Source organism: Opisthorchis viverrini (assembly GCF_000715545.1).
Source record: "Opisthorchis viverrini unplaced genomic scaffold opera_v5_9, whole genome shotgun sequence".
NCBI lineage: Eukaryota > Metazoa > Platyhelminthes > Trematoda > Opisthorchiida > Opisthorchiidae > Opisthorchis > Opisthorchis viverrini.
The window spans coordinates 1699710-1714881 of NW_008751665.1; the positions used below are offsets into that span (position 1 = coordinate 1699710).

General features: G+C 43.3%; 2 protein-coding genes across 2 annotated transcripts in view; one reads left to right on the forward strand and one right to left on the reverse strand.

The window, feature by feature from the left end:
• Positions 1 to 13263, reverse strand: part of T265_00884 (hypothetical protein) — a gene marked incomplete at both ends in the record, with an annotated part of 19168 nt that extends 5905 nt beyond the window's left edge. Inside the window, 4 exons of the mRNA XM_009164779.1 lie at positions 377 to 594; positions 866 to 990; positions 4222 to 4291; positions 12767 to 13263. Of these exons, the coding sequence (XP_009163043.1) occupies positions 377 to 594; positions 866 to 990; positions 4222 to 4291; positions 12767 to 13263 (910 nt within the window). The remainder of the gene's footprint in view (positions 1 to 376; positions 595 to 865; positions 991 to 4221; positions 4292 to 12766) is intronic.
• T265_00883 (hypothetical protein) lies at positions 1686 to 9176 on the forward strand (the record flags this gene model as incomplete). The annotated part of the gene is made up of 3 exons (XM_009164778.1): positions 1686 to 1933; positions 2744 to 2866; positions 8939 to 9176. The coding sequence occupies 3 exons, from the start codon at positions 1686 to 1688 to the stop codon at positions 9174 to 9176; spliced, it is 609 nt and encodes a 202-aa protein (XP_009163042.1).
• Positions 13264 to 15172: the final 1909 nt, after the last annotated feature.

Below are 15172 nucleotides of genomic sequence, written 5' to 3' on the forward strand. Positions count from 1 at the left end.
AGTTGAGTCTCTCGTGAAAACCAAATTGATTTGCAAATGAGTGTATTTCTCGAAAACAGCCCAATTTGGGTTCAAGTAGAACATAAGGTTGATGCAAACTCGGGGACTGCGCCTACCTGATGAGCCTCAAGAAGAGCGAAACCGGTCGTGGGCTGTCAAAGTGTTTTCAGCAACCTTGTGAGTAGTTTCCTGTATGAAAATAACAATCCTGTTTAAACTGTCCCACAAAGTCTTCTGATTAGAACGCATGGAGTGAATCTGTATATACAAAGCATTCTGAATAGAAGTAACCGTACCGAGAATTGTATCAAGGCTCCACTGCAAACCCATACGTCACTAAGAGTATCTCGAAAGGTTTTCGTTTCCAGTGACTTACCATTGTCATTCATATCAGCAGAACAGACCTCACCACATTGAACACAGTAGGTATCGTCGTCTGTTTGTGTGATATTTGGTCGACCTGCAGTTGACTGATGGTTTCCCTCCTTTAAAGGCACGCATACCTTTAAGACAAACAGCTGTAGGGACGGATACCAGCGATAGGGGTAAAACCCTGTGTACAGATAGAAGAGTGAGAACAACTTTCCGGTGGTTCTATAGGAGTATTTATGTAAACTTTTATGTGATTAGAAAGAAAACTGTGAAACCGGAGCCTCTGGCTTCAAGAACCTCCCTTTTTCCAACCGGAGTGAAGACAGTTTTTTGAGAAATTCCGCATCCAAGCAAGTAACCAACCTGGCCATGCAAAGAGAAGTAACGTGTGTTAAAATTTGATTTACGAACAAACTTTGTTTTCAAGTTTTTCACTAATTCGAAAAAACTGTTCAGCTGTAGCGCCCTAGCTACCATGCCACCCGAAGGTTACACGAGGGCCGGGATACTGCCAGGTTGCCCAAGTCTAGACAGGGGAAGTCGAGAGGCAGAGGTCGGGCTCGAACCATGGACCTTCTGGTCAGTAAATTCGCGCTCTAACGATCTCTCCCCCTTACACTATTTCAACGCAACCTAGATATGAGTAGTATTCCGCGTGAGAGGGGCAGGTTTTACCGTCTGACTGCACTCAAGCAGTTTCCTTTTAAATTTCATTTCGACGGCTTTATGTTGTAGGAACTCTATCCTGCTTCATGATCTATCTGCTTGGTATTTACCGGAGAGTTCATCCATCCTCTTGCTTGTCTGAAGTATGACCTCACACGAACGATACTCACTCTCTACTTCATAGCATACCATCAGGAGAACAAAAATCTCGAAGCCCTGTCGAGTTGCGGGAGATTTTACAGGAGGTTAAGAGCTTGTTGATTCCTCGGCACATATGTGTTCTGAAATGTGCCTCTATTCGAGTCTTTCCCACTTCAGACTCCGTGGCGGTACCTTGGTCTTATTTGTGCATTCAGAGAACAAAGTTAGAGTTCCACACAGATGATTTCTAACGGATTTCCACACAAAGGACGAATCACCTGTAATGTTGATTTCAAGCCTCAATGTAACATGTAAATCATTAGGACCGACTGACACCCCGCTCTGGGAGTTGGACATTCAGACGCTGAATAGCGACAAATTCAGCTGCTTTGGAATTTCAAATGCATCTTGGTCAGAAAATCACTTCACACAAATGGTGGTTTTCGATCGCGACAGCTGTTTTTGGCGCTGTGTGGTGCGTGTAAGCTTAAAAGGTTGGCGTGCGAATGACTGGAAATTGTAAGGCAATTTTTAAAACAACAGTTTGCTTTACTAGTGTGTTAAGAAAGTATTTGACAACACATAGTTCTGACATTACGCCCACACCTGGGCTGGTCAGCAACGTGGTTCATTTCTACATATATAACGAACAAGATGTAAGCAATGCTAATCTGACCACCGGTTCCCAAATTAAGGTGCTCAAAGTTGGAACATGCCTTCCCGAGTCCACTGTGCTTAGCAGTGCTCAAGAACTGTAAGTTTTACATGCAAATCTAACGTCATAAGAGTAATCGAAACGTTATTACGACCAGCAATTCGATAGCTTTCTACGCGTGACTAGTAGGTATGGAGTTGTTTAAAACGGTAATTTCCAGGTGCCTGTCATATTATTCTTCGTAAATGACAATCAACAGCGGGTTTGTTCTAGACATGAATTCATTTGAGTCGAATACATAAGGATACGTGATTTATTACTGTCAGTAATAGCTTATAGGCGCACAAATACACGTGAGTGAGAGGCAGACAAACAGGTATCATGACATAAGTTGGTTGCTGATACATAAGGACATTGTTTGAAGAGACTGAGGAAGGCAAAAGGACGACAAATGAGGACTGCCTCTGTAAATAGGGTTACTCAAGAGATCCAAACTTCCTCGTTGAGTAAAACACACTTGGATGAAGAAAGTTCCGTGTTTGAGTGCAGTCCATAGATAGCAGAGGCTAAAGTGTGCAGAAAGTCTGGTCATTTGAAAGCAGGGGTTATACATTGTCATCTTCAGAAGAGAGACAAGATCAATCCAGAAGTCTACATGGCCTGGATCACTTAGCGCGTCAGTAACGTTGTCACAGGAAACAAGAAAAGGATTTCAGTGGTTAACACTACCCCTGCGACTCGGTACTGGTATATGGAGTGATCTTTGTAAGGATAAAGAGTCGTTCAAGCCAGTTTACACCTTATGTCACTGGACTTATACATCCTCACAGTTATTTTTCATTTATCCATTATTCACTTTGTAATTTGCTGTTCATTTATTCATTTCAATTATTCATCTTTATTTTTTAGCGGCTCGTGTGAAGATCGGGCTTTTCCTCGAATGTCATCTATCCAGAGGTCAAACCGCAGCATCGACAAGGATGTACACTATGGAGTTCATCAGAAGGGTCAGAACATGAGAGCTATTCATAAGTGAGGTGGGGATAGTGTGTCCATGCGCATCATCTACCTCACAAAATCACAGGTATTGAGGGAATCAGCCTGATCGTTGTTCACTCTCCAATCCCTTTGAGTTTAAGACAAAACCATAATGTCATCGAGAGACGAACCCCCTTTGGAGAAAAGAAATTGATTTTTCAGGGTGGCACTTTTGCACAGAAAGGGCGCCAAATGGCACTGAAAAGATAAGCACAAGGATTTCACAATGTTGAGAACAACAGCAACTGAATTCTAAAGAACTACATTAACAGAGTAAGATTCGGCATTCACTTGTTAATATGTATAAAGTGAGCAGGAATATGCGATTCTGACCAATGATAATTATCCTAAGATATACGAGAATCCGAAAGGAAATCGAACTGGCTGAGGATTTTCTGTTTGGCCAAGTGAACTTGCGATGTGTAGACAACGATGCAGTCTGATGAAAGCCAAATGATTATCACTCACTGCTGTTGGTTTGAATGATTTATAGATGGGTGCCCGAGCGAATGAACAACGTGAACAGCATTCAGAAACTTCAGGCAAATGCCTATAGTCTAATCCAACCGCGATTGGTCGAAAGTTATTGTCCCGCGGAACCCGACTTCACATGGACTTGCAACCGACCAGCTATAAAGCATCCTTTACTAGAACCATCATTTTCTTTTGAATGGAAAGAAGAAGCGTTTTGCTTGTCATTCCGACCATCAAAAACGATAGTTTTTACACTGCCTTGCAGCAGTCGAGTGAAGGTTGTACGACAAGTACGTATTACTATATGGCGATAAAAAGTGCTGCTTCTGAAAAGCTGAGAAATTGTGAGTTTGTATGCTACGGTACCATCAGTCCTGGTTACAGCGGTATGGCATGCCCCCGTACGATCATCTTGAAAATATATAGAGCGAGCAAAACCGGGTCGCTTCCAATAGAGGTACGTGTTACTGCGAGCACTGTCTAGTGATGTGCTATAGACATAAAGCATTTCTGACACCTTCTGGTGAAAAACACTCATTTTCATGCCAATTTGTTTTTTAGGGGGATATCCAACGGAATCTCTCGTTTTTTCTTCAACTGAGTGTGCTCCAGCTGGCAGCCTCATGCTTCAGTTGATACAACACGCCAGCATCACACTACATCGCATAGGCGTAATACACTACTCATAAGGAAGCTGAAAACTCGTCGAAGACCGGTTTCCGCTATTTTTTGGGGTTTATCAGGTAAGCGCAGTTCCCGAGTGTCAAGCAACCTAATGTTCTACCCAGATTGTACGAAATTACGCAGACTAAACGCATTTTCATGCCAATTTGGTTTTTACGGGATATTCAACTGAATGAGTGTATTTCACTGACTTCGTGCAATTTGGGTTCAAGGAAAACATAAGGTTGATAGAAGCCCGAAGACTGCGCCCACCTGATGTACCTTAAGAAGGGCGAAATTGGCCTAACGAAGAATTTTCAACAACTTTGTGCGTAGTGTACTACGTCTACGCATTCCTTTATCGTTTTCTCCAAGCACTACAGTACATCGTTCTGGCCATAAAACAGAAGCGACTGATCTGAAACTCAACGCGGCTGCATTCAGTAGAGCTAAACCGGAATAAGTTGTGATGTCATCGTCACGAACGACCAAAATCCTTTCGTCCTACTATTGACTGGTAGGAAAGTTGAAGGATTGCGCCAGAAATCAATCAAGCAATTTTCGAATACCCCGACAGTCGGGGGGGGGGCAGCTCAAGTTGATAAATAGAATACTTTGCCCCCCTAAAAGGATATTTGAAGATTCTATGAATCGTTCTCTTTTATTGCATAGCCCTCATGCCACTCGAAAGAAGCAGAGGGCTGAGCGAGTACCAGGTCGCTTTGGATTTGTTAATATCAGCAAACTCGGCTAGGCAAACAACTGATGATCTCGGATTTTCCATGTTTAGACCTTATGAGGACTCGGCGAGCACACGTGGAAGTGCAGTCAAACTATGAGGTCAGTCAGTCGTCCGCAGTGTAAATCTATAAAGCTACTTCCGCGTTTAGATTCCGAGTTCGGATTTGCAATTATGCAGAGCCGAGAGCTCCTCCAAGAAAGCGTGTGCATGGGGCACAGAAAGTTTCATCTCTTTTTATCAATCTTGTTCTTCGCCGCACTTTTGGTTGGGTAATCCCGCCCACCAGATTTTCGATACAAATCACAGAGGTCCCTTTTTCCTTGGATACTTTCGATTACTACGGAGTAGAAACTTTTGATTAATGAAGCTAATTCGTCTCGGTTCGCAAACAACGATGTTTGCGACATGGAAAGAGCTGGAATTATTTGGGGATAGGGATTATCGAATAAGGATTGAAATCCGTCAGGACATCAGTTACAAACATTTTAGCAAATTTGGGTGTTGAAAAATAGCCGTCCTTTCAGAAGAAGCGGGATAAAATTTACCCATGCCTTTACTCTGATCGAGTCTATTCAATCAATAATTCCGGGCCGCAGGAATTCAAATTAAAATACACGCATCCATTTACAACCAGACATGCTGCACACCATCGAACATTGAGGGTAAACTTTCTCGCTCTAAAAAGAAGCAGGACACCAGGTGAAGTGTACTTTCGTGCTTGGAATCGGTGGGGGGGCATGTCAGGTGGGAGTATCTGAGTAGATGCTGGTTTGATTGAGGTGAAGTGTTCGTGCTTGGAATCGGTGGGGGGGGCATGTCAGGTGGGAGTATCTGAGTAGATGCTGGTTTGATTGATTAAACACTTTTATGTAGAACTAATGACCTTGTATCAATCCGTTATTGAACGACTGTCTGTACTATCCCCTCCTTCTGGACTGATACAACGTGTCATCTTCTGGTTTGCCATCTGTTTGCCTGATTTTGCGTGTTCATCTGGGTTGAAACTCAAAAGTTGGGTTCCAAAAATGATTGGAATTATACACAGAAAGCATTGCCTTTAGCAAAGTTAATAATGAAGCAGGTGATGTATCAACTTTGGGGTTTTTCGTTTGATTACATCTTTCGTATAGTGTTTAACGTTATGTGTATCAGGATAAATATTTGTACCTGAGTTTATGTTTTTGTGTAGCATAAACGTTAAACACTTCTTTGTTTGGTATGTTTTTTGCGTATCGTAGTACAGTGCATCGGTTAGGTGAGGTCTAGCGATCGATAGAAAGCACCGTGCACGTCAATAGCACATGATAGGATTACATCAGTCGAGGTCGGAAATACTTCAGGCCAGATCAACATTCATAGCCTCAAAGAACGATTTAACGTACAAGCCAATGACTGTGGCGATCCTGACTGCAGGAGGTCCACCTGGTGTGTAACTTCAAGCGCTTCGAAGAATATGTTTACCTGAGTACACAAAAACGATCACATGTAATCCTTTTGTGATTGCAAGTTCTATGTGAGCCGATCGTGCGACTGAAGGAGAACAGTGTAGGCAGAAACCTTGGAGCTTTTTCCTAGTTTTTGTTCGGAGTAGTGACGGTGGAATGTTGATGATATCAGCAGACTACCAGTCCCCGGGGGAATTCCATATCACAGCTTATCTCACTGAAAAAGCCATTCCGTTTAATTCGATAAACAACTATAGAAAGCAGTCAGTCGGGTTCGTCCAGCAAATCACAGTGTATTAGGCAATAAAACCATAAATACATGTACAAGTCTGAGAAACCGCGACGGATTAAACTCTGAAGCGTGAGAAACCGATTGGCCATTCACACTAAACTACAGTCAAATAGTTCAACAAGCTTTCCATTACAAACAGAGTCTAAATCTGGTTCATTCAGGATTAGGAAACCAGTAGTGATCCATGGCAGAATACGACTAGGTATCATGTCTCTTTTCCGAAAATGTGAAACCGTTTTTGGACATGAATACCACCTAACGGACATCAACGTGGAAGTCACTGAGTCAAAAACATCATCAGTCCTGATTGCAGAAGACAACTCGGAAATATGACATTCATTCCATGAATACAGTTTGTCAGAATCAGTCCACGTGACTATCATTGGTGGCTTGATTGCGCTCTTGACTAGTTCGGTCCCTTGCGATTTTAGTACCATATCCACCGTATATGAATTAGTGGACTACTTGGCAGTTACTCACAGGGTACTTAGCCTAGTCAGATTAAACCGCTATGAGTAGAACGTCTGCTCCCTGAAACGCGCAAATAGGTTAGCCGAACAAGATGTTGGGCTATCCGTTGCCGATCATATTAAAAGAACGTGCTGTGTTGTCCATGGAAAGCCCAGGGAGCTGAATGCCTCGTTTCACTGCCACTCTAAATGGTTGTGTTAAATGTCACCTGTCAATGAGGTATGAACTCGCGTTGATTGCAAACAGAAACTTTTGCCAAACACAATGGGATAAGAGGGGAAATTACGACGACTTAGTGATTACAGTTTGGGTTGGGTCAGGTCAGCGAAGGTGGCTAGCATAAGCACGCGTCACAACCGCAATTCGCGTGATGGATGGTCAGCCGAATTTGTTGACGTGAACCAATCGGAGTATGACGTATGCCAGACAGCCAGCTTGAAACGCTAAGGTCACGTTACTCGACCGTCAGTTGGCTGATGAACGGGCTGGTGAAAAGTACCGGTCTGACGTAGTCATTCACCGCATTGTCCAGAAAATTATCACCATTCCTATGTATTTTCGTCACCGTGCGATTATATGGTCAAAACAACACAGTTAGATCGCATTTATGCAGATTCGGAAGTCTTTGTTTGATTTCTGTTAACCGTAAACAATCGATTTCTAGATGTGATCTTTTCGTAGCATTCAGCTTGCTTGTATTACAAGTGAACACCGGTCTTATTCATTCCGATCAACAGAGACATCACGGGTCACAAGTAAGACCTCACCCAGCCCCATGCAAACCGGTTACGTCTTCAGTTTTGTGGTCGACGAGACAATTAGGCAAACGCTGGAAAACATTCTTGATGTCCGAAGAGTTATCGAATAGGGATTGTCGACCTGGAATATCTTGTCTTTGAAGAAAAACAGAGAGTACTCATCAGAGTCGCTTTCTTCTTCAACAGGCCCTTTGCACCCAGTGAGCTCAGGGGCAAGCAGTAACTGAATATTCAAATCGCACTTGAATATAGATACTTGAGGTTGGAGAACCTGGCGCAAACCTTAAAAGTTGTGTTATCTCTGACCATGTTGTGACAGATAAAGTCAGTGTATGAGTCGCCAGGCCCCGGAACTTGTTTGCCAATTTGTGATAACACTAGCGATCAAGTGACGTACCTCCGAATCCCAGGTTTCAATGACCTGACAAATATCGGACAACAGAGTAGTGCTCTGAACTCAATCTGAACTGAATCGCACGTCGCTGATCAATCGGAGCAATTGATACCGTAACTATAGTCGACTTTGTTTTAGCTGGCACCCATTCGTTCTTGATGCGCATATCCAAGAGATTGCCTTTGGATGCCAGACCGATTGGAGCTGGAATGCGTGTGTATTAGACCAGCGAATCACTTATCATCTATTGCTAGGTAATTTGTCAGCCAAATGAACTATCCTAGGTGAAAAAAGAAAGATTGGTATAATCAGTAAGACTTAAGAACTGAAGTTTGTGCAACGTAATAGAAGACTGTGAAAATAAATGGGTTTTGAAAGCAAACGAACGCGAAAGGAGCAACGCTATAAAAGTCCGAGCTATGCAGAGAAACCCCGAATTCTGAAGGTTCTAGAAAGGACAACCAACGAACCTGAAGCATGCTTGCTTGATCAAGAAAGGCACTTTTCGAAAGTCTGCTCAGCTTTTTTCTGCTTCCAGGGAACGAAGAAATTCAGTTTATATTGCCTCACTGGTCGAGTATCAGTCACTTCAGCCCTCTCATTGAGCTTTAAAAGGATGCCGAAGCATCGGGAAACCTAACTAATTTTAACTTTTATGATAGTTTGTGGTTAGCTTTGTTGCAAGAAGATTGCCTCCTGCTCCAGTTAGCATGGTTTTAGGAATATCGAAGTGTGTTCCGTTGAGACAACCCACTACTCATAAGGTTGCCGAAAACTTTTAAGCACTTTTGGGCCAGTTCAAGGTATTGATTGTCTCCAGCAGTCAGGTGGACCACGCTGAGTTATGCACAAAAGCCCAAAAGTCCAGTCGTTCAAATGGAGGTTTGTCAACAAATGCGGTACTATGAATACAATGATAAAATACTAAAATCGTACAAACTTCAAATCGTACAATTACACCGGCTTCCATACAGCGGTTTGGGAACTGCTAATACCAGACGGGAACCCAGAGTTCACACCAACTCAAGGCAAGTTGGCCAGAAGATAACGAAACCCACGTATTGATTTAAACAACACGTGCGATGACTAGGCCAAAGCATGGTTTACGTTCAGGTCAAAACAAGAAAGAGAGTATGGGCGCAAAACGGAAACAACAAAGAGAAAAATCCCGTTCTACACCATAAGAATAGAAGATATGAATCAACGTGATGTAGAAGAAGTCCTAGAATAGTGAGCGATATCAACAAAATATTCGTTGACGTCTCGAAAACCGTACCAACTGAAACTCAATTGCGGAATATCATAAAGCGGAGGGGCCGTCTGACATCAGTGTGCAAATTGCAGGTGCGTGTATTTCTCGAGCTGCACACAATTTGGTGTTCAAGCAGAATCAAAGGTTGCTAAGCCTACCAGATGAGCTGTAAATAGTTCAAAACAGAAAATTAATAGCTCTCATCAGCCTCATCAATTGTATCGATTGGGCTTGCAAAGTGCTTCCTTCTGGGGGAAAACCCCTTGTTAACCAAAGTGCTCTCTGTCCCGTAGCCCAAAAATAGGTCTTCCATTTCAGCGAATATACACTCACTTGCAAACTAATTTGGTTTTTCGAGAGACTCACCTGGAACCCAGCTGAATCTCTCGTTTGTGATGTCCTCGGTCTTCTATTTTCTTTCACTCAACTTGGGGTCATTTCATTGGTCCTCACCAGATCGGCCATCACGGAAAGATCCATCTGTGAAGACCTGACGCAACACGTGACCAGTCAACATGTGACCATGTGATGCAAACTCCGTCACTCATGGGCGAGTCATGCTGCATCCAAGTGCGTGTTAGGCGCACTAACGATCATTCGCTTGTGGGTGGACAGCTTATTCTCCAACAGCTGGCTGTCTTTGAGCTTCCATCACCTCAGAGTTTGGTGGGTTCCACAAGGCTGATGACTCCCAATAAGAATGAAACAGTTGTCTTCTTGGCATTTCGAGGCAGACTGGTCCCAATTACAGCATGAAATCTCGGTTAAAATAGAAACATTAGCTTACATCCTGTTCACCTGTATTCGAATCAGATGCAGAGTCAACGTTTCGTTGAATCTAACCCGTATTGTCTACCTATCTGTGTCATCTTCAAGCTTGCAGAGTCACAGTCTGATGAATACTCATAAATAGTAGTTATGAGTTTTTGATGGAACACACTGGTACAGAATTCGCCATTGTCGCCGAGTGAAAAAATCCTGAGCTACTTTTTTGTTATCCTGCTAGCTGCCGTCCCGGTAGTCTGTACGCACAAGTCGTGCCGGAAATGAACCATTCGATTGCAGTGAAATTTAATCGAAAACAAACTGAGTCATTGTCTGCTGGAGAAGATAAGGAAACAGTAACTGACACTTTTGTCGCTCGATTGATTTCCTTCAAAATACTGTGACATCTCGAGGAACAGTAAAGTAGTATTTCTCATAGCATGATCGTCCAATAGCCTGGCTATTTGAGTGAACTTTCTTCAAGCGATTAAGCTCTCGACGCTTTTGAATTTCTGTAGTTTTGAGTAGGAATACCAAGGTAGCAGTGATAAAGCTCGCGTGATTTATTTTGTTACACATGAGTCATGGAATTACCCCATTGTGGGGAGAGTTCCGCGGTTACGCCGTATCACGGATGTGCATTGAAGGTTAATTTGACCTTTAAGCATCCTGGTTACAGCTCCACAAAATCACTGGCCATACTGGGAGAAATTCGGTCGTCTGTAGCACACTTTCGGTGCCTAGCAATCATGGAGCCAGAAGGAAGCACGAGGGCCTAGACAGGGGAAGTCAAGATCCAGAGGTCGGGTTCAATCCACGGACGTTGCGGTCAGCAAATCCGTGTTGTAGCCACTGGACCACCTTGCTCCAACGGCCACGTCAGATACTGTTAGCACTCCCTGCAGACCAAAAGCGTCACCATTTTCCAGCTCCTTGTGGAGGGTTCGCAGTTTTGCCCATCGATTCAAGGACCTGGACGAGGTTATCTCCGTGGGAAGGGGTCCTTACTCTGGTGCAGGGGGGGAGCAAATCTAGATGAGAACTGTACCTCGATATCTTGCACATCTTCCACACTGCCAAGAAATGACCAACTTTCTAACAAGCCACAGTCTATTTTGCAAAGCGGCTGCCTTTTTCTATTCTCCCCTTACCTACCCATCCCACGTCAACTGGCGTCAATGAGGTTTTTATCTTTTATTTTTTTGCTATTGCACTACACCAAGGAGAAGCAGCGGTAGGCGAGACACCGTAATATATGAGTCGAAACTCAGTTATCCGTAACAGCTGCATGTAACGTTTCTCCTTTAATTTCTCAAAAAAATGAACACGTATTGTGATACCAACCGTGATTATTTTATTGAAAACACTTGGTAAATAATTACGAACTTTGTTTCTGAAAAAAACATTGTTATTAAGTAACTTTTTCGTGAATCACATATCTGTATTCGTCCTACTAGTCAATGTTTTAGGGTGAGTTATTTGAGTAGGCTGTAAGTAGGCTGTAAGTAGTCTGTAATCAGGCTTTTAAACTACCAGCTGCATTCTTTACACTACGCACTGTGAGTCACATCGGAATTCTCACATGACTAAACTTACTGGCTTGACACAGCTTGATCACAGTTGATCCGAAATATAGTAGATTTGTAGGTAAACCCACTTTATTTCGAACGGTATCTATTCGCCCCCATGTTTACATGTTAATCAATTTAAACAAGCGAATTCAAGGTTGTTTATCCTATTGATTATTTGTCAGACTATTCACAAGACCTCCCATTACATTTTATCTCAAGAGGTGTATCATTGTGAAGATAACTTAATAAACTAATAAGCTTACTACTATGTTCTATTGAATACTGCCCAGGACATCTGGATGATGGATCACTCCAGTAGGACACATTCCGAAGCCAGAGATAGGGTTTTGCAGACGGGTCTATTGGTGACCTTGTGGTGAACGCGTTTTACAACAGTGGTCGGGTTGCATTGGAACAGTGCAGTTAAGCTCTGACGCGTCCGGTCGACAGTCCGGCCTGAAATGTTGCAGTCCAGACGTAGTACTCGCTGAATCGAGTTAAAGGAGACCTGAAGATGAGGATGGTATAATTCACTACAGCGCTGCTCTGCTGGCATGTGTGGGTTGTGGTTAAAAAGACGCACAGCCAATCTAATTACTATACAGCCAAAATAGTAGAAGGGAATCGGTTAAACTTGTCGACCATAAGCTAATCCCCCAAAGCAGAATATTGTGTAGTAACATCCCCTTCAAATTGATTTTGGTAGTTCACGTTAAATCTGATCAGCTGACCCAACAAATTTTGGCTACCAAAGGGTAAAACATGTGCACTGAACTGGTCTGAACTGGTCAACCGATAAATTAACACGGAGATGTTTCCCTTTGACGCCACTCAACAGAGTAGTGTTTTCTTTACTGATTCGTTTTGTCGTCAGCTCCGCCTTACCTCCTATATGGGCACACCGATCTACTTTTCGGGTGTGTCGCATTACCCGAGGGCCGTTTTCACTTTGGCTAAACCGGATGAAACGTTTCGCGATGCACACTGAACTTAGTTTTAACGAGCTACTCGAGTGAATTTCAGCTGAATATCATAAATCTGAGATTGAGCTAGAAGTCTGTTAAAACCTGTTCAAGGTTGACGGAAACTCGGGGACTGCGCCAATCTGATGAACCCCAAGAAGGACGAAACTGGTCGTAGGCTGTCGAAGAGTTTTCAGCAACCTTGTGAGTAGTTTCCTGTTAAATCCTGTTAAAACCAAGCTGGTGTGCAAATGTGTGGTGAACTTGTCGAACTTTGTACAATTTATGATCATATAGAACATAAGGTTGACGGAAGCCCAGGGACTGCACCTACCTGATATACTCCGACGACAGCGAAACCAGTTGTCGGCTGTTGAAGAGTTTTCAGCAACCATATGAGTAGTTCCCTTCAGGAGTCTACGTTCACAGCCTTGAACAGTTATTCCAAACTGAGAAAACGGCTCAGTTTCAAGAGTTTCAAACAGAAACGACTGCCCGTGGATGCTGGGCAAAGTTATGCACTTTGTCGAGGGGGAGGCGACATTTACATCAAAAATAATTCGACGCTCCACAGTGTCAAATGCGTCTTCTACGCAGTTCATTGTATCAGGTGATCATGCATTGAGCGTTTGTACTCAATAGGAATGGCCAAGCAACCGCTGGACCAATACAAACGAGGGTTTCGAAACTGGCAATAATATGAATGTGGATTTCTACTCTGCTTCGAGATCCCGACACAGTAATGAATAAGACCCGTGAACTACTGATGACAGTGATCACAGGGTGACTTCAAGCATTAGATTTTGAAGTTCGGCACAAACACACAAAGGGTTAAGGTCCTGGGTTAAATCCTGAGAAATCCAACGGCAGTGCCTATCTTTCTATAAACAGGGTGCGTATGGTCAAGATGTTTTGGAGACAAAAAATCCGAGAAGTCCGTGTGACGGAACGATGGAATACGTGCATTGGATTACCTTCAGGTTTGTATGGTGTTTTTTGCGTGAGCCGACCGAATAAACACATGGCGTTACACATTAACACCATGAAATGTAAACAGTGGTGTGGCAGCCAGAGTACGAAACACCTGTTCCACGTTGCACCCTTGAAATGGCCTGTGTGTGTTCCCCGATTCCGGTTGGCATGTAACGCTTTGACAAGCCACGAGTAACTCGTTTCTTCCTTTTTTAGAGAAACAGATGACGGACTGTTAAACTGTTCGCACTTGATATTGGTCTACTGGCAAATAGCAACTAAGGCGTACATCAAAACCAGAGGACGGTTCAGCATAAGGGGTCTGCCATTCTGTCAGACGGTGGTGACTGACACACATTCACCTGAGTGGGAATCAAACCCTTCGCCAAATTGGAGGGTTTCCCATCTTCATCTCGGGAATGAAAAGTCTAATGTTACTGTTTTTGACTGATTATATTTTTAGGCACTGAGGCTCTTCGGTTCGTACTCGCCATTGATTTCAATGTGTATCATGAATACTGTTCGTTCGTGCTAATGTATTTCTAATCAGTGAACACCACTCAGTCGAATGTTGTCTTTCGTCCATTGAGTACACATCACTCGTAAACAAGACTAAAACAAACGCAAGCACTATTCATGTCTACCAATCGATCGTCGATGCAAGTGACGGAGGAACTCAACTTTGGTTTCTAAATAAAGTAACCGTATGATCGAGTACAGACAGTCCGGCTCAGTCGCTGCCGATTCGACTCTAATCCATATCGGCCATAGAGAAAAGACTGACAAAAACGGGTCTGAGTGTTTGTACCAAACTTGGATAAGTATTTCGTCCCTGGTCTCCATACGGTCGACCGTTTCGGTCGATCGTTGCGGAAAACTGGAAAAGTACACCGCAGTTTCGTACCACAAGTGTGTAAAACTACCTGAACAGTCACACGTTAGCAGGAGTGTCTGGATTACTATGCCAATCACATTTTCATTCGCGCGTGGACGTGAATTAAACAAAAATTTTAACTTTCCTCAGTTTGCTTATATGCTTCATTGTTCAACTTTTGAAGTTGAAGTCTTTAATATAGGGAATCAGTCTACGCACGAGAATATCCCCCTCGTCTCGTCGCCCAAATCATCTCTAGGTGTTTTTGTTGTATTTGTAGCATACCACTGTTCCTCGAGTTGCCCGCTTCTACTGATAATGCTGTTATCCAAGTTGGTCCACACCAACGCTGCACCGAATTCGAGTTTTATCCCTCACTGTCAGTGCGTAATCCTGATCTTATCCGGGATTCGTACTCCGAATAGCTGCTATTCGTGGCGAACATGTTGCAATCTATCCACCAACAAGTAGTACGTCTAAGCAGACGAACGTGCATGGACTAGTTCTAACTCACAAATTGTGAAAGATGAAAGTTCACTCAATGTTTCCAAGACCAGAGATTCCTTGTCCACCGAGGCTCCGTACAACAACTTCAACTACCTTGAAGCAGCCATTTCTTGGTACGCATATATCCCCCGGATCAAAAGTCCTGTCCGGAATCAAAT